The following is a 19778-nucleotide window of genomic DNA, read 5'->3' as shown; positions in this document are numbered from 1 at the left end:
GGATTCAGTGATGGTAACACCATTGAATGTCAAGGGGTGGTGGTTAGATTGTCTCTTATTGGTGATGGTCACAGCCTGGTATTTGTGTGGCACGAATGTCACTTGTCACCCCAAGCCTGGATATTGTCCAGATCTTGTTGCATTTGAACATGGACTGCTTCAGTATCTGAGGAGTCATGAATGGTGCTGAACATTGCGCAATCATCGGCATACATCCCCACTTCTGAAATTATGATGAAGGGAAGGTCATTGATGAAGCAGCTGAAGATGGTTCGGTCCAGGACACTACCCTGAGGAACTCCTGCAGAGATGTCCTGGAGCTGAGATGATTGACCTCCAACAACCACGACCACCTCCCTGTGTGTCAGGTATGACTCCAACCACTGGAAAGTTTGCCCCCTGATACCCATTGATTCCAGTTTTACTAGGGCTCCGTGATGCCACACTCAGTTGATAGCAGCCTTGATATCAAGGGCTGTCACTCTCACCTCACCTCTGGCATTCAGCTCTTTAGTCCATGTTTGAACCAAGGCTGTCATGAGGTCAGGAGCTGAGTGGCCCTGGCGGAACTCAAACTGGGTGTCACTGAGCAGGTTATTTCTGAGCAGGTGTTGTGTGATAGCACTGTTGATGACACTTTCCATCACTTTACTGATAAATGCCAGAATAGTAAATTCTTAAGCATTAACTCCCAGAAATTGGGATGTTCATGCAAATAAAGCTGCTTCAATGTCATGTTTCTAATTTCAGTACTATGTACCCAAAATCGTGCACAGTAAATTAATTGAAACTTTTTTTTAAAAAAGAGCTGCACAGCAATCTTCCATTAAGCCTACCATAAATCATGTCTGTTGTACTCTCAGCTTTTGCTCCTTCTGGGAATTCCATCTCTTCTTCAAAGTCTTCCTCCTCTACAATTTGTATGGTTTCTGGTCCCCCTACACTTGCACTGCAAAAGAACCATAACTGAAATTATTTGCATATAAATCAATGAAAATGTATTGAAAATTTATTGAAAATATAATCAAGTGTGATCAAAAAGGTGTTGCCTATGAAAACATACGCTCCTTCTAAAGATTGTGGTGTTTCTTCTGGCCTAGATCGAACTAATGCTGCTCTCTGACATTCTCTCTGCAAAGCTGGATATGGGTACCTGTTGATTCTAACTGTAAAATATAAGTTGTAATTAAATCACAATGTTCCACACATTTCAAAGTTGCCAATAATTATTTCTGCATGCCTCAAGAACTAACAGTAATAATTTCATAAGTTCACTAAATTTAATTCAGTAATTTATTTTTCAGTTTTCATATGCAATGGAATTTATCAGTGCCATATCTATCTTGAATTAATTTAAATAGCACTTTTCACAACCTTAGGAAATAGCTATACATAATACAGCTGAGGTATTCTGAAGTGACCTACCATTGTAATGTCAGAAACACAAATTTGCCGACAGTGAGATCCTCAAACAGCAATATAACAACAAAAACATTAGTAGTATTTGTTGATGGATTAATGCTGGCCAGGACACCAGGACACCAAAATAGTACCCTGGGATATTTTTCAACCCAGGGTGTGGTTTAAATTTGTATTCTAAAAACATTACTTCCAACAATATAACACTCGCCCTGTAAGTAAATCTCTGGAGCAGGACTTAAAGTATTCAGACTCAAGGCGTGTTTCCTACCAACTGAGCCATTACTGGTACAATACAGTCAGCAGAATGTTGCGCTCCTCAGTTCTTTTAACAGATGGTCTCTATGGTGGGTTTAAAGATAAATATAAAATCTGCAACATTCAGCAGGTTATATAGTTAAAAATAACAACATTTTGGTGCATCCTGAAGTCATGAAAGGCACTTCATTATTGCAAGCTTTTTTTCAAAAAATCTACATTATGTTAGAAAACCAGCCTCTGGAGAATATTCTCTGTAAAGGATTTACACACAGTAGTTTTTCTCATATATTGCTACTTTTTAAATCAAGCATAACTTACGTGTGAGACTTTTCAGAAAGGCTCGTGCAAACCTTTGGACATATGTCATTTCATGATTCAATATATGATCCAGGTGAACTAAATGTTGATCAGAAGGAGCACTCACAAGCTCCTGCAGATTGGTTCTGGTGACATCCTTTCCAAGGAAGAATGCGAAGATCACAAAACCTTTACACTTAGCTTGTAATGACACAGCCCTTAGCTTCTCTGTGTCAAAGGCATTGGTTTCTCCTGCAAGTATTAAAAATATCACTTTATGTCGTCGTGGATTTGGAGCGCTTAAGAAAACGTTATTGAGGGTCCATTCAATAGCATGGCCAGTCCATGAAGAGCCTTCTAACTTTTTAAAGGAATTCTCTATATGTCTCTTCATCAAGCTTTTGGTGCCATAGCTCAAGAAGCCAAACTCCAGGTTGACTGGCATCTGGCCAGATCTGGGCAGGTAACCTGGTGGCGAATACTGCACGAGGGCTACCCTGGCACGATTATCCGAGGTCTTCGGGCTTCTTGAGATTATAAACGTGTCAAGCATTGAGCTGAGGAAGTCCTTTATTCTCTCAAAGTCCATCATTTTCAGATTGCGTGAGCCATCAACAACAAAAGCTACGTCCATGTTGATTGGGATTGGAGATGGAGAGATGGCCTGTTGGCACTGGGCATTTGGTTCACATGTGTCTGTGAAGAAATATTAAAGCCTAAAGTTGAACTGCTGTAAATGTAGATTACTATTTTCAAGAAATCCACTATGTAGTATGTACCTTTATTTTCATGTATAACTATAGCCATTTTGCTATTGCTTCATTTTAACTATGCAGAGCAATTCCACTTCCTTAAGTTCTGATCTACAATATTAAGTGAATATGGTTAAAATACATACCAAAACAGAAAGTACATAACCGGACTTTGCGTAACTGTTCTTGTGCTTCTTGCCGTTGTCTTGACAGCACAACCACCTGAAACATTCTTGTTTCGTCAATCTTTTTTCAGAGGAAAGGGAAGGAAATTTCCAAATTCAGTTAGAAAGACTTGATAACTTTTCAAAATGCTGTGAATATTCAGGTGCCCAGCTTAGCTAGATTAGAAGCCAGTGGTGACCATCCAATGGGTCAATTAATCAAATGGGTCATTTCAGGAAGGGTGAATCATTAGATTTTCCTTTCTAAGAAGTGCAGGCAGAAATGTCAGATGCATAATGTAATTACATTACATTCGAATATGGAATTGTCTAATTCTTTTTTCAACAAGAGTATAAATATTTGTTTTCTCCACTTCCACGGGAATAATGTGTAATATACTATAATATATTATATAACGTGTGTAATATATAAATCACATTCCAGTTTTTGCATTAGTGGCAACATTGCAGCTGTTGTATGAAAATGACTGCTTGCATTTGTAGGATAACTTGAACAGTCCATCTCAAGATGTCGTAAAGCATTTTACAGCTATAAAGGTACTTCCAGAATCTATTCAATTATATCATGAAGGAAACATGGAAGCCAACGTACACATAGGAAGGTTACACAAAATGAGCAGATGCTGTTTTTAGTAGTTTTGTTTATGCAACATTGAGGTTGTTGACTTGCTCGCTGAGCTGGCTTGTTTTCGTGCAGACATTTCGTCACCATGCTAGGTAACATCATCAGTGAGGCCTCCGATGAAGCGATATTGTTCAACTCCACTTGGAATTTATACTGTCAGGTCTGTTATGGTAAGAAGTGTCATTTCCGGTTTTGCTCTGTGTGGGTTTGTATATGGGGTCCAATTCTATACGTTTGTTGATTGCATTATAGGTTGAGAACCATACCTCTAGGGATTCCCATGAGTCTCTATGTTTGGCCAAACATAGAACAGCATCGCTTCATCGGAGGCCTCACTGATGATGTTACCTAGCATGGTGATGAAATGTCTGAACAAAAACAAGCTAGCTCGGTGAGCAAGTTAACATCCTGATTCGCCACTCGAGCTACAAATCTCTGCTAAAACCTTTGAGAAATATTGTCCAGGACATATACGAACATATGAAGTAGGAGCAAGAATACAGTCATCAGCCCTTTGAATCTACTCTGCTGTTTGTTAAGAACATGGTTGATCTGATTGTGGGTCCACTCTGCTTTCCCATTTACCTCCTCTTCCTCTTTAAAACCTTGTCAATTGTTGACTTATCTAACTTAGCCTTAAAAATATTGAAATGCCCTGCCCCCAGTGTTCCCCAGGAAACAGAATTCTACAGAGCAAAAAAACTCAGAAGAGAAAATTGTCCTCATATTCGTCTTAAATGAGAAGTCCTTTCTTGAAAGCTGTATCCCCTAGATCTAGAAAGAGGAAACATACCCCTGTCAATTCCCCTCAGGATCATAAATGATTCAATAGATCACCTCTCAGTATTCAAAACATATAGACCTAAGCTGTCCAAAAGTTTATAATTGATAAGGAGGAGGCATTGGATAGGCAATTTGCATTAACAGTTGATAAGGAACCAGACTGGATGAGATACATCCAAGGATCCAGAAGGAAGCGGGAGTGGAAATTTCAGAAGCACTTCCACATCTTCGGATTATAAACCCTTCCAGCAACAGAATTTGCTCCTCCTTCACCATGACTTGGGTAATGTCGCCTTCCCCGTTAGAGACACTTTTTCACTTATATACCGACAGAAAAATTTGGGATTCCCTCTTATGTTATCTGCCAGTCTCATTTCATACCCCATGTTGTTTCACTTTGCTCTTTTAACACCACCCCTCTGAATCTTCTTTATTCGGCCTGATTTTTAATTGTATTTTCTAACTAACTTTTGTCATAAGCACACTTTTTCTTTTATCAAAGTTTTTCAAATTTTCTTATTCTCAGAAATGTTGACAGAGAGCTAGAAATTTTCAAACAGTATTACCCTTGTTCAAAACATGGTGTAAGAGTAAGCAAAGCAACTACGGAGAAGTCAATTTCACTTTGAAAGTTGGGAAACTTCTAGAAATAGTAATTATGGGCAAAATTAACAGTCACATGGACAAGTCTGGGTTAATTAAGGACAGCTTGCATGGTTTTCTAAAAGGAAAATGATGTTTAGCTAAGCTGTTGGCATTTTTGAAGAGGTAACAGAGAGGGTTGAACTGGGCAATGCTGTTGATCTGGCACAGATGGACTTCTGGAAGGCATTTCTTACAATGGCACTCAGCAGACCTGAGAGCTAAGCTAAACATCATGGTTGGTATAAAAGGGACAGTAGCAACATGGAGACAAAATTGGCTGTGTAACAGGAATCAAAGAGCAATGGTTAACGGATATTCTCCACGGTGGGCAAAGGTTAGTATGGGAATTCACTGGGAGTCAGTGCTAGAATCCTTATTTTGCCTGATAAATGTTAATGACCTAGATGTTGTTATACAGGGTACAACTCCAAAATTTGATAAGAAATTTAGAAGCATTGTAAACTGTGAGGAGAACAGTGTAGAACTTCAGAAAGACATTAAAAAAGTGGAATAAAAACAGCATCATCAGAATGTGGTGAAGACGGATCACTGGACCCGAAATGTAACTCTGCTCTCTCCCTACAGATGCTGCCAGACCTGCTGAGTTTCTCCAGCAATTTCTGCTTTTGTTTTGGACTCCCAGCATCCACAGTTCTTTGTTTAATCATAGTCAGATAGAGTCGGCAGATGAATTTCAATACAGACAAGTGTGAGGTGATACACTTTGATAAAAATATAGAGAGAAAATTTAAAAGGGCAAAATTCAAAATGGGGTGCAAGAACTAAAGGACCTAGGTATACATGCACTTATGTCATTAAAGAATATAGCACATGGTGAGAAAGCAATTAATAAAATATACATTATCCTAAGCTTTATTAGTAGAGGCATTGAATACAAGTGTAAAGGGGTTATGTAGAATGTGTATAAGAACTTAGTCTGGCTACAGCTGGAGAATTGTATCCAGTTCTGGGTTCCCACTTTAGGAAGGAATTGAACACATTGGAGACAGGGTCATGACAATGATTCCAGGCATAACTTCAATTAAGATGATTCATTGCAAAAGCTAGGGCTGTTTTCCTTGTAGAAAAGAAGACTGAGACAAGGTCTGATTGAAGTATTTATAATCAGGAGACATCTAGATAGGGTAAACAGGGGGAAAATATTCCAACTCATGAAATGATTGACAACAAGAGAGCATAGATTTAAAGTAATTGATAAAAGAAGCAAAAGTGATAGAGGAAAACATTTTTCATACAATGACTAGTTAAAGTGGAGTGTACTGCCTGAGAGTGGTGGACACATGTTCAATCAAGGCATGCAAGTGAGAAATAGATGATAATCTGCAAAGGGTCAATGTGCTGACAACAGGAAAATGGTACTTAGTCACAGGTTCATTCAGAGAGCTGGCTTGGACACAATGGATGGAATGGTTTCCTATAACAAATTGGTGATTTGGTGAGCGAACACAAAGAATCTAAGAATTTAATTAACCTTTACTTGCATAAGGGCACCTCAAGACAGCATGCTGTCCCTTTCCTGCTGGACTGCTCTGTGCAGTGAGTCATACCCTACAGCCTAAATAATGCACTGAGTCGCACAGCTTTCAATGGGCCCTTCAGCCCATGTTTAAAAATGGATCTGCTCCAGGACAAATGAATTTCTCTCCTTCATTGAAATAACAGAACAATCCAAATGAGAAAGTTTCTTAGGGAAAAAGTCCAAAGTTGAAAATCAAATTACCCTTGTAAGCCTAAGTGTTATTGATGAACTATCCTACCCATTTAGATATACATTTTTGTATTTTAACTGGCGGAAAGTATCAACGTACTAGTCAATTTCCTGTTGTATTATACCAAGGGACTTGACCAATGTAGTTTTCAGGTGAAGCAGGTGATAAATGAACATGAAGTTTAATTCTTTTAGTCATTATGTCAACATCATAGAGCACATTCTTTCCCTTAACTGGAGGAGGCCAGGAAAGTCATGAGAAGGGCGAATAATTGGATATGTTGGCCCTGGAGTGATATTCTTCTCCTTTTCACCACCATAGCAATGATGTACTGAGTGAGAGGTTTTAGTGGAGTCCCTCTCAACACGCTCCAAGCCCTAAAGTGGTCAATTAAGAGCCACTACTAGGAAACCAGGATGACCTACCTATCAGAGATAGCAAGAACTGCAGATGCTGGAGTCAAAGTCAATACAGTATGGAGCTGGAAGAACACAGCAAGCCAGGGGGCATTAGAGGAGCAGGCAAGTCGCCGTTTCAGGTTTACACCCTTCATCAGGGTGTATTGACCTACCTGCCTGGTTTGGGAAGACGCTTGCAGTTGCCTCAGTCTGGGGCTATTTGGGGCAGGGTTGGGGAAAGGTAATGGCTACTGATTACTGACCCCTTGCTACTCTCGCCCAATGACACCCACCTCATGAGACACAAAATAAAAGGCTCTACACCTTCTCCTTGATCTCCTTATGTCCAAGCTCCAGGAATAATCTCTAGGATGCAGAAGCTGCTGGCCTTTGACTGGCTGACAGATTGTTCAAGGTGGGATTCAACATTTAAAAGATATTTGGATAAGTACAACAATAGGAAAAGTCTGGAGGGATATGGGCCAGGAGCAAGCAGGTGGGACTAGTTTAGTTTGCGATTATGGTCAGCATGGACTGGTTGGACCAAAGGGTCTGTTTTCAAGCTGCATGACTCTATAACTCCATGTGGATCTGTGACTTATTGAGAAGATCAGCAGTCAGCTCTTAACAAGCTGATCGCAGCTCAGTTCAGCAAGTTTTCTCATTGTCAGTCATTACTGAACATGCTCGCCAAAACCCACCCTTCCCCTCCCCACCCACATTTAGGCAAGAATGTGGAAAATCTCAGCCTTAAGAACTTATCAACAGTTTTATAATGTTATAAGTTGCTATATCCCACTTTATATTGAAACTGCCTATGTAAATGTGTCATGCTGTGATTATACGTCGCCACCTATTGTGGTGCTGTAGAACCTCCGCTAGCAGTTGGACATGACTACAACATGAGGTTCATATTGCTAATGTGGATATAGAAATTCACAACAAGGTAAGCTGACAGAAGTGCATATAAGTGAAATGTTTCAAATGTAATCATGCAGCTAAGTCTCCTACCTCAAAGGCACGCTGAATTTCGGGGACATTAGCAAAAGAAATGACAACTGGTGTGATATCCAAGGCACTGAACTCCAAAGCAGCAGTCGTAACCTCTGATATTTCACGAGATGGACCGTTAGTAATAAATATTGCCACTTTTCTGCCTAGAACACCATGGCGGACACGCTTGAAAGTATTTTTTGCAGCAAACCTCATTGCAGTCCCTACATTCCGCCTGCTGTTTGATCTCTCGTAAGCTAGATTCTGTAGTCCTTCTAGAAGCTTTTGCTTGCTTCTGAAGTCTGAGAATCGGATGAATGTTTTTGCCGTGGAACTGTAAGTAAGAATCGCCACACGGGCTCCTGTTGGGCAGTTACTTTCAGTGATTTTAAGATCCTGCACAAAATTAATGACCATAGTCTTCATTCTATTAAATATGGCTTGTGTGACATCTGCAGACATGTCTACAGCGAACACCACCTCAGTGGGATACACAGGGCATTCTGTTCTTCCTGAAATAAAAGGTCAAACAATTAGCAAATAAAAATTAAGATTAAAAAATGGAAAGATTTATGTGACACCTTTCATAACCTCAAGGCTTTACACCCAATTAAATACATTTTTAAGTGTAGTCACTGTTGTAATGTAGGAAGCATGGGAGCCAATTCACACACAGCATGCTCCAACAAATAAGAATGTGAAATTGACCTAATGATTTTTTTTGTGGTACCTGTTGATAAATAATGGTCAGGATACTAGGGAAAACTCTGTTGTCCATCTTGAAATAGGATCATTTGGGGCTTTTCATATGCACCTCTGGGGACATGTAGAGCCTTGGCTTAATGTCTCCCTCACATGATGACACATCTGGCAAAGCAGCATTCCCTCAGTGCTGCACTGAAATGCCAGACTGCATCATGTGCTCTTGTCGCTAGAGTGGGATTTAACAATGCTGCAAATGAGGGACTGCTAATACCTATGAAGTCATGATAAATAATTATAAATGAAGAAAAAGCACTGACCTGATGAACAACAGGCTAAAAGGAGAAAAGAATGAGATAAAATTAATATTTCCTTTAGATTGAGGCACAAAAGCTTAAAAATTATGCATTTATGTTAGAGGTGAATTTTACCAACAATAAGACATGTCACATTGTTTGTTTTTTATCAAAAGGATTGTCTCACTTTATCCAGTACAATGATTCACAGTATAACTCACAAACATTATGTTAATAAGGTAAGCAATAAAACCACTGGATAAAATCTTATCTGTGAGGCATATGCAATGGAATAAACCAAAGGATGTCTTCTAAACCATCAAACACAAAATAAATATTCGGACTTATTGGGAATTTGGTTAACAGGGGACTTCAGTTAGGTCTGGAGAATTTGATCATCAGAGACTTTAGCCGTTTGCAACATTGCTCCTTGGGACATAGGATAATTAGTCAACTGGAAGATTGATTATCTGGGAGTTTGACCATTTACAAGTCTGCTTCTAAGGGATATAAGTCCTTTGAGAAATTGCTTACCGAGGAGATTGGTTACCAGTCCAAATAATGTTTTGTAGTCTCACATTGTTCTGTACATCTACCACGGATCTCATTGTCATGGTTATCAACATGTGCTACAAGAACATATCAAAGCTAATTGTTCTGCCTAAAAACATCGTGACTTAATGATGAAACAAACTACTTACGACATTTTTCTCTAAAATATGTCACAAGTTCACATGGCTGCAAAATAAAAATGGAGAACTGAATATCTAGTCACTAATGTTAAATTCTGTGTTGATATGAAATCTCCATGCGTACAGAAGTAACTTACTTTCATAGGTGTGATCCCCGGTGGCCCTTTGAAACCCTGAAATGACAAAGCAAACGGAAAAATCCTCAGCAGTTCCGCTGATTGCAATTTCACATGGGCAGCTATGATTGAAGAATGCTCAAGTTGGGAGCTCTCATTCAAAGCAAGCTTTTAGATGGAGAGCTAGGTCTAGTTAGTTATACAGTCATTATTTCATTCACAACCCACACAATACATGGTTGATCCTCTATGTACTAAAAACAGTGGCCTGCAATTTAGTAGAGTTGGGATGAGTCAGGAGTCCTTTAAGAATGGCAGATGGAAGCTTCAAATCAAGCAGTATCTCAATTTTAAAACTGTCATCCTTCCTTTTAGATCCATCCAAGATCTTTCTCCTCCCTATCTCTGTAATTTCGCCCAGCCCTTCCGAAATACCTTCACTCCTATCTTAATTTTGGCTTTTTGACCATTAAAATCCTCCAGTTCCACAGGGCCTAAGCTCTGGAATTCGCTCGATTCACCTCTTCTCTGGAGAAAAATTCTTTATAACCTAACTCTTTAACCAAGTTTATCATCATCTGATCGAAAATCTCCTTATGTGGCTCACTGTCATATTTATAGTATTGTGCCTGTGAAGAACCTTGGGATGTATTGTTACATTAAAAGCAATATAAAAATGTTAGCTCAGCAGTTCTGGCAGCATGTGTGGAGAGAAATCAGAGTTAACCGTTCGGATCTAGAGACCCTTCTTCAGAGCTGTTCTGAGTTCTGGACCCAAAACGTTAACTCTGATTTCTCTCCACAGATGCTGCCAGACCGGCTGAGCTTTTCCAGCAATTTCCGTTTTTGTTTCTGATTTCCAGCATCTACAGTTCTTCATTTTTTTACAAATGTAAGTTGTTGCTCTTTCATTGGAATGCATGTTTCCTCTCATGCAGGCTTAACATTATTTGCAGCTCGGAATAAGTTTCGAATCACATCATTGCTCATTAAATGATCACACAGTCCCCAGTAAAATAATTCTCTCCGCTAACAATTGGCAATGTTGGCCACAAGAAGAATTGGTGCTGTTGGATTTATGTTAACTCTCTCACACCGAGATTGCATACATGTTGCTGCTGCCTGTTCACTATGTGAAGATTTCTTAGGTGCTATTTTGTCAAGATAATCTCTCAGAAAGTCAGTCAGTACAATTTCCACATAGCTAAATTTCTATGAATTCAGGTGATTGAAGATGTTTAATAAACGAGTTTATAGATGATTGCTCTGTGGCTATAGCAATCCGATAGAGATCAGTCCTCTCTCTACTCCACTATTAATTTGTTGAATCTATTAATTAGATAACAGAAAACTTTCTCCTGAGGTAATCATAGCAGTTATGACAAGCTTATTTTCCAGCATTTCAAAGTCACTTAAGTTGCATTCGGCTTGCTACGCTCTGTAATTTTACAATGAAATGCTTCAGGGTCATTTATTCTAACATGAAAACATGAATTGGTGATGAATCATCCAAACTGTGATCTTGCTATGGTCAGGTTGAATGTTTGCCCATCCCAGAATAAAATTCTCATTCATTAGAAAGCTCTCCCATGATATTTTTCACATGATTAGTCAGATGTTGCACATGTTGCAATAGAGGTCTCTGTTTGACTAAGATTGTTAAAAGATATGAAATCAAGACAGGCAAAGTGAATTAAGATACAATTTAGCTGTGATCTAATGGAACAGTGGAACATGTTCAAGGAATGAAAGGTTCCAATGTTCCTACTTCGTCATATTTATTAATCTACAGAATCATTAAACACCCCTGTGTCATTTCTGTTCTAACATGCACAGATTTCACTCACATAGTTGTTCCTTTTATCAATAAGCTTCAAACCTTTCTTGTTCCTAAGCTTTGCAAGATGAGCAAAGGAGTGCAGTACTGAAAAGGGGTCTGCCAATCTCGGGAATAGGGACGAGGTTCCGTGAGAGCCGAAGGTGAAGAGTGCAGCAGTCAGAGACCTTGTGTTTAAAGAAATCCGAACTCTAATGCATATATTAAATGCTTTGAGATAAAGGCCAGTGGGAGGTTGCCTCATTGTGGAGGCTTCTCAGTCAGGCAGCTAGATCCAAAGTCACTTAACTTATGAATTCACCAAATCCTCAACTGATCAGTGAAGCTGGTGGGTATCCCAATGCTCTGGAAATCTAGTCAGCAGCAGCTAAAACTGAAAAACTTCACAAGTCTCACAGCGTCGTTATTGTATTTAAAGTGACAACCTTCTAGCTTCAATTTAAGCCAGACCTTGTGGGTCAGAAACAAGTTTAGTTCAGGTCAATTACTCTTCTTACTTTTTATGTCTCTACCCATCCTAAATGCATTTTTTCTTCAGGTTAAAAATTCAGCAGTACATAAATGATAACACTCCAAACAGTTGCTAGAGAATGGGCACCTTACCCCTATTCCTGGAGGTCCTGCTTCTCCCGGATTTCCTCGATCACCAGTAAGGCCAGAGTCTCCCTCAAACAGAAAGGTCAAGCAAAAGTCATTTAAAATACTCAAGGAATCTCATTTTCTTTAAATATTTGGTGGATTTGGATGGCTAATGCAAGCAGGGTTATTTTAAATTCATATATCAAAGAGGCACCTTTCACTGCAGTTCTGCTAAATTTGCCCAACCTTAGGATCTCAAATGGATTTGTTCACAATTTTTGTGAGGTTTAGGGTACTATCATAATGTTGAGCTGCTTAATCTTTTAATGCTTGTCCTTTAGGATCATGGAGTTGAATATGCAACATTCAGGAGATAAAACCTAGAAATGGCTCAGGTCCACCAGAGAGTAAATGCAAATTTTTTTATTCCTTCCCAGAATGCGGCCTTGAGATGACAGTGATAAATGTCTCCTTTGATCATTGCATTTAACGTGGCGCAGATACCCCCACAGTGATGTAAGGTAGAAAGTTACATGATATTGATCTTGCAATGAAGAAGTAAGTATAGTTTAAGTAACTAATAACTTAAAAATATTTCCAAATTAATGTGATTTGTGGCTCAGAGGGGAACTTGCAAGTGATGGTGCTCGCATATGTTTGTTGCCTATGTGCTTCTACATGACAGAAAGTATGGGTTTGGAAGGTGTTGTCAAAGGTGAGTCAGAGCTTTTTTGACATTCTGTAATACATCTTATAGATGATCCACTCTGATAGCACCATTCAGCAGTGACTGAGGAACTGAACATTTATGATATATTGTAACATGTCCAAAGAAGTTGATTTTAAAAAAGGGCAAAATGTGCAATACAATGGGGATGTTTTGCAGTTACTATTTATGAGAATGGATTGTAAAATCTAGATTGTTGTTTTGTTATATTATATTTTATATTCTTGGCCATAACTAGGTAATTCACTCTGCATTGTGATTGACAATATATTACTCTGTTAAGGTAAAGCTGTATCATTTTAAGTGCGCTGCAATTGAGCACTTGGCGTTTACAATCAGCATGGACAGACATATTCTGCCAGAATTGCCTTTTGGAGCAGGGAAGGGTCTAGTTATAGAAGATAGCAAGAACTGCAGATGCTGGAGTCAGAGTCAATACAGTGTGGAGCTGGAGAAACATAGCAGGTCAGGCAGCATCAGAGAAGCAGGAAAGTCGATGTTTCGGGTTTACACCCTTCATCAGGAATGACTGACATAGACAGTAACAGTTGAGAAGGAAGGTTTACATTTCCAGGAAGTGTGATCAGCAAAGTCCCAATTCAGCACATAAACTTCATTCATCTAATACAAGTGACCAACACGGAAAAAGTCCCTCAACTATTTGTAGGGGTTTACAGCATTTCCGAGACACTTCTGTGAATGGTAACTAGTTCATTATTATGGGATTCTTGCAATAAAATTGTGACTTCTATCTTCACACTTTCAACTAGGAGGAAAACCAAACAACATCACATAACAGTGTGATACAATTTCATTCACACATATTGACTGCTCTCACTTTTTCTTGCTGATTGATGATAACCTGTTACACAGCTACCAACACCATTACTTGGACTGGCTATTCAATTCACCCAAGTGTCATCAATTGAAATCAAATTAATCTAGTAAAAATAGACAAGTAAAAAAAATTCCAAATTACAAATAGAAGCGAAGAATCTGATCACTTTAAATCATAACCCCAAATATGCTGCACTAACAATGAGGCTATCAGAACTTGCTGTTATTTTTAGATAAAACTGATGGCAACTTCTAGCTTCCACAAATGTTCTTTAAAATAGAAATGTGGATGTTGCTGTCAATGATAATGATATCTCCACAGAAAATCACTGCTAAAGCAACAGCTTAACTAAATATTATTACGCCAAACATAAGAACTAGGAGTAGGAATAGGCAATTCAGCCCCTCAAGCCTGCTATGCCATTCAATATGTTTACAGCTAATCTCACCTCAGCCCCAAATCATCTTCCCTGCCCACTCTCCATAATCCTTCAACCCAACAGTAATTAAAAATCTGCCTAACTCCTCCTTAGATGTATTCAATGGCATCCACTGCACTCTGGAGTAACCAATTTCACAGATTCATGACCCTCGACACAGGAATTTCCTCCTCATCTCTCTTTTAAATCTGCCACCCTTAACCTAAAATTTTGACCTCTCATTCTAGTTTGCCCTGCAAGGAAAACATTCATTCCATGTCTGCTTGGTCAATGCTCTTTCGCACTTTATATACCTCAATTAGATCTCCACTCAATCTTCTAAACTCTAGTGAGAATAGGTCTAAACTGCTCAATCTCTCCTCATATGTAAAGTCTTTAATTTATGGCATTAATCTAGTAACCTTCTCTGAACTGTCTCCAATGCAAATACATCCTTCCTCAATTAAGGGGGCCAAATCTGTACAAAATACTCCAAACGTAATCACACCAATGCTTTGTACAGTTGCAACAATGCTCCAATCCTTTGGCAATAAAGGCCAAAATTCCATTTGCCCTCCTTATTACCTGCTGTATTTGTACCCTAGCCATTTGCAATTCATGCATGTGGAGGACCAATGAAAATATTAAGCCTTGTTCAAAGAGGAATAACTGAGATGTTCACAGCAAACTCTAAGGCATATTTACTTATGAACAACATTTTTGTCTCTGAAAAATTAACTATAAAAATGTGGATTTTCATTCCAATAGGAAAAAATTAATCATCCAGATCTTTCTTTACAAAATTAGCCATGAATACAAGTTCACCCCTTAATCCTATGTGTGTGTGTCCCAAACCTTATTTGATTTTCTGTGCAATGATTTAAGTGTATTTTATATTTCCTGCCTTTGACTTTTCTATTTGGTCATCTGTGAGAATTCTACAGTCTGATTCATTAATCCTGCTGCTTGCCCTGTACACAGATTCTACAGGTTCCCTGTTGAGGGCACCAAACTCAAAATAACACTGGAAAGGAGCAACTTTGCACACTTCAGCCTACGACAACCCAGCAGGCTGCCTCCTCAACGTGAGCAGTGAGCAATATGCTTCCACTACTAGCACTAAAATCTGAGTCAATGGTGTCAACAATGCAAGATAGTCTCATATTTCACAATGAGCCACAGGATGTGTCAAATGTGTTAGTGAATGCAACTCCTTTGAGATTCCTGTAACCAGTGATCACTTTAGGATTTTTAAAATCCATCAAAGAGAGAAGAATTTCTAAGATTTTTCTTTTGCCAGAAGCTTACCTTTTTAAATTGTGAATGGATAATACATAGGTTCAAACTTGAAATGAACACAATCAATACCATACCCTCCGTCCTCTTATTCCTTTAGGTCCTCTTCTGCCATTGATGCCAAGGAAACCATCTACTCCCTAAAGTTTCGGAACACAATGTACACAGGTAACTGTTCATGGCTTTTAGTGAAAAACAATCATGGAAATTTGGACATATTTTTACAAATTTAGCCAATACCTGCACACCAGGATAACCAGGGGGTCCCTGTACTCCCTTCAATCATAAAAAGAGAGGAGAAATCATTGTTCAGATGTTGGCAATGTAGACATCACAACATTGCTTCTGCTTAAAGTTGAAGTGTTTTCTTAAAAAGGGAAACCATTTATTTGGCACTTATAACACAGTTACATCTCAAGGTACTTCACAAAATTTGACTCTGAATTATGAGGAGATAGGAAGTCAGGTAATCAAAAGCTTGATGAAAAGATCTTAAAGATATGGACAAGCACGTGCCTAAGTTTTAGGCTCCAATCTCTGCATAGGGAGGACCAAAAACAAAAATAAACTTTCCACTTACTGTGAGAGTAGTACAGTCGTGAATACATGCAATTATTGAATTTTATTCATCACCTTTTGTCCTTTTGATCCAAGCCTTCCATTGTTATCATACCCATCCAAACCCTGTGTGATGTCAAACAGAATACGCATACATCATCATCTTTAAACTTCTCAGTGTCTCAGACGGCAAGAGACTAAATGATAATAAATTAATTTGTACAATGTTTTGGTAACGCACATTACTGAGGATCTATAACTTGAGGAGTTAGCTCATCGTATACAGAAAGCAACAAAACATGTCAAACTTCATATTCCAGGTCATGCTCAAAAGCCTGGATGGAAAGTCAAGACCACTGAAACTGAATGCATTGAGCTGTTTTCAGATTCCCCTTCCAGGCTCAAGTTAAGTATAATCTCACACTGAGTGCAGTCTTCACAATTGTACCACTTCCATTACGCTAATCACACTCACAGACATACAGATACACAAACACTAGCTGACAGGTAACTGTCTTTCTAGCTTTTCTAGGTCTCTGTCTTTTCTATTTCATAAAGTGAGATTGCCAATCCATCTGAAGAATTTTAAGATGATGTGAAAATTCACTGAGGATAACAATTTTGGCTTTGTGGAGTAATATAAAATGGAGAATAGCAGAGAGGGTTGGGCTAGGAGGCATGAAGGCTGGTAAAATGGCATGGAAAGGGGTCAGCTAACATGCCAGACTCATTCCTGGGCCATTCTATTTTGTCAGTTCCAAGTAAGGTGGTGGGTTACTGTAGGAGCCCAGATGAGTCAGGTAGATGGCCACTTCTACTCACCTCCACCAATTTTTACAGCAACAAGGGGTGTGTCCATGTGGCAATACCACCAGGTAAACTCTGACAGCTTCCTAGGCTTCAGCAACAGGTGGGGTCCTTTTTGGCTAGTCTTGAGCCAATGGAACTGCACCCCAGCAAGCAAGGACATCCTCATAGTGTCACCATTATCTCCCTTTGGCAATCACCCCTTCCCTTTCATCAAGGCAACCTGAATGCCCCCAGAGTCCTGCGATCCCACTTACAGACTCCTGTCTATTGATGTGCCCTCTTCAACCAGTTCATGCAGCCACAGTACAGACTACCATGAACAGTGAGGTTGCTGAACTGCTGGACATCAGTGACACTTCTTGACAGCTGAACACACTCCTTAGTTTACTAGCACCGATAAAAATACAGCCCAGACAGCAGGGCCCCTACCATTTCCAAATAATCCTGATGAGATCTCTGAGATTTAAGTCAGTGAGATCCCTGAGGCACGTGAATATTACTCCAACTCAGGAATCCTCCTTTCAAGTTCCCTGCCTATAGACAGGTCCAACCTGCATCATCACAATCTCCACCATAGACAGGACAAGGAGGAAGATCCCCAATCTACCACAGATGGAACAGGGGTCAAACACCTTGCTGTTGGCTCCAATATAAATCTGAACTGACCCTCCCCAAACAGTCCATATGCATTATAGATGGAGATTGATGCCAGGGGCTCCAACTTACATTACATGTATGAGCTTTGTACAATTTCAAAATGTGTTATAAGTATGAATTCAGTCAACGTAATTTAGGAACCTTTTCCACAGTAACCACCTGCCACATGCTGAAATGATTTACAAATTTACACTTGTCTTCGTTGGCGATGAATCCCTGTGGTGGGACCTGAACTCAGAATTCTGCCCCAGATAACCAGGGTATTTCCCAACGTGCTAAAACCTCCAAAAGAACAATACCATGTTTTGAACACAGTACATTCAGATATAAGCACAGTCCTAATTTGAGGTATAGCGTGAGGGCTTGTTCTTTATCCAGTGAAGTTATACTCAATATCTACAAACCCTTCCAACCGCTGCTTTTAGCTTAACCATTATTTGCTTGAGCTGTTCAATCTATTTATATTTGGCATTTCCCTCCCTGTAATCAATGACATTTTCTTACATTTGTCTCTTTTCTGTTACAGAAATAAAATGTAATTTTACAGATCATTATTTTCGTGTCTGAAGTTGTATTTGTTAAAACAAACAACCCCACACTACCTACCCAGTTTAATGCTTACTTCACAGCAGGTGTGTAGTAAGCTTCAGTGAGGCTGCTTAGGTAAAGTGAGGGTAAAGTGGAGTGCTTTCAGACCTCCTGTCTCAGTTCACAGCTATCGGGTGGGGTTTGGGTTTAAACTGGTGTCTACAGGTCTCACTGCAAATGCAGGAGGCCACACTGAATCATGCATTTAAGGATCTGGCTGAAGAAGCTATCATTTTTATAGCACATTACAAAATCCTTGAGAGAGTGAGCCTCATTGCCACTGAATGGGGAGGGCTCATGTTAGCGGATGAGCTGAGTACCTGCAGTCAAATGGTACTCGTCCAGCTATGTCTCTTTACTATTTACTGTCAATCTTCAGTGATGCTTTTCTTCAGTCATCAAATACTTTCTTAAATCTCTTTTCCACTAATGGGGTGTTGATAACTTAAAATCCAGTTGGAATTTCCTGAATATTCATAACTTAAAAGGAGTCTATTTTCGAAAGGAGCTCCTGTTTATTCATGTGTAGGTGACAACACTCGTTTTTTAAAAATTAGCTTCAATCAGTTGCACCACAGTTACTCACACAGCAATATGCAAACCATCTATAATCCACAACTGTGACTTGCTAGGGGTCACAAGTTAACAATGTCCCAGAATCATTCCAAACATCGAGCTAACAGCATTATAGAAATAGACCAGTCATTTCTCTTGGCAATTTCCTGGCAGTTATCAGACTCTCCTCGCGCCTCAAATATTTGTAAGTATTTGTATGTGTAAGCGATAGTTTGTTTGGATATAATTAAACTCCAATGTTCCTTGATATGCTACTGTACAGAGCCAAATTGCACTTGGAACGATGTATATATACAAAGATATTTTTATGAATAATTTATACTTGTGAAGTAAAAAAAAATTGCTAGTAGTCCAAAAATTGAAGTAGCACCCCATCATAGAATCACTGAATCCTTACAGTGCACAGAAGCCATTTGGCCCACTGAGTCTGCACTGACCCTCTGAAGACCATCCCACTCTGGCCCACCCATAACCCTGCATGGGGTTTTTTTAACCCCATAGCTAAGCCAACTCACCTGTAGATCCTTGGACACTATGGGACAATTTTTAACATGGGGCCAATCCACCTAACCTGCACATCTTTGCACAGTGAGAGGAAACCTGAGCACCTGAAGGTAACCCACGCAGACACAGGGAGAACACGCAAACTCATCTCTATTTATATATAATTTTGACTCTTTGCCCCATGTTCAATCAACGCTCTCTTTGTACAGCATCATTTTATCAAAATTTGAACCTCAGTTAACACAAATCTACTATTGATAAGAGACTGCCCTGTACCAACCTGTAGTCCACGAGGTCCAGCTATTCCAGGTTCTCCTTTCTCACCCGTGTCTCCAGTTACACCCTTCAGGCAATTTCAAAGTGACAATAAATGGTAAGTAAGAATAATCGTCGACATGACTTTTATTTGATATTGTTATTTAGTACTATTTATGCAATAAATAATTCAGATCCATGAACATTGCCAAACTAACTGAAGTTCCTTTAACAATTATAA

The 19778-nt window shown here is 39.2% G+C and overlaps 1 protein-coding gene across 1 annotated transcript; it reads right to left on the bottom strand.

Annotated features, from left to right (window-relative positions):
- Positions 1-836: 836 nt before the first annotated feature.
- LOC109910931 (collagen alpha-6(VI) chain-like) lies at positions 837-19621 on the bottom strand (the record flags this gene model as incomplete). Its single annotated transcript, XM_048592688.1, has 13 exons — positions 19563-19621; positions 16223-16273; positions 15830-15865; positions 15667-15729; positions 12335-12397; positions 9916-9951; positions 9788-9824; positions 9111-9125; positions 8107-8600; positions 2876-2975; positions 1999-2673; positions 1064-1166; positions 837-949 (listed from the first exon to the last, which is right to left on the bottom strand). Coding segments are annotated over exons 6-13 (1543 nt in total), but the record flags the coding sequence as incomplete, so codon positions are not given.
- Positions 19622-19778: the final 157 nt, after the last annotated feature.

This window comes from Rhincodon typus, unplaced genomic scaffold (genome assembly GCF_021869965.1).
Source record: "Rhincodon typus isolate 14 unplaced genomic scaffold, sRhiTyp1.1 hic_rhity00001664, whole genome shotgun sequence".
Taxonomy (NCBI): domain Eukaryota; kingdom Metazoa; phylum Chordata; class Chondrichthyes; order Orectolobiformes; family Rhincodontidae; genus Rhincodon; species Rhincodon typus.
The sequence above is the reverse complement of the archived record's forward strand: the minus strand, read 5'-3'. Positions and strand labels throughout refer to the sequence as shown.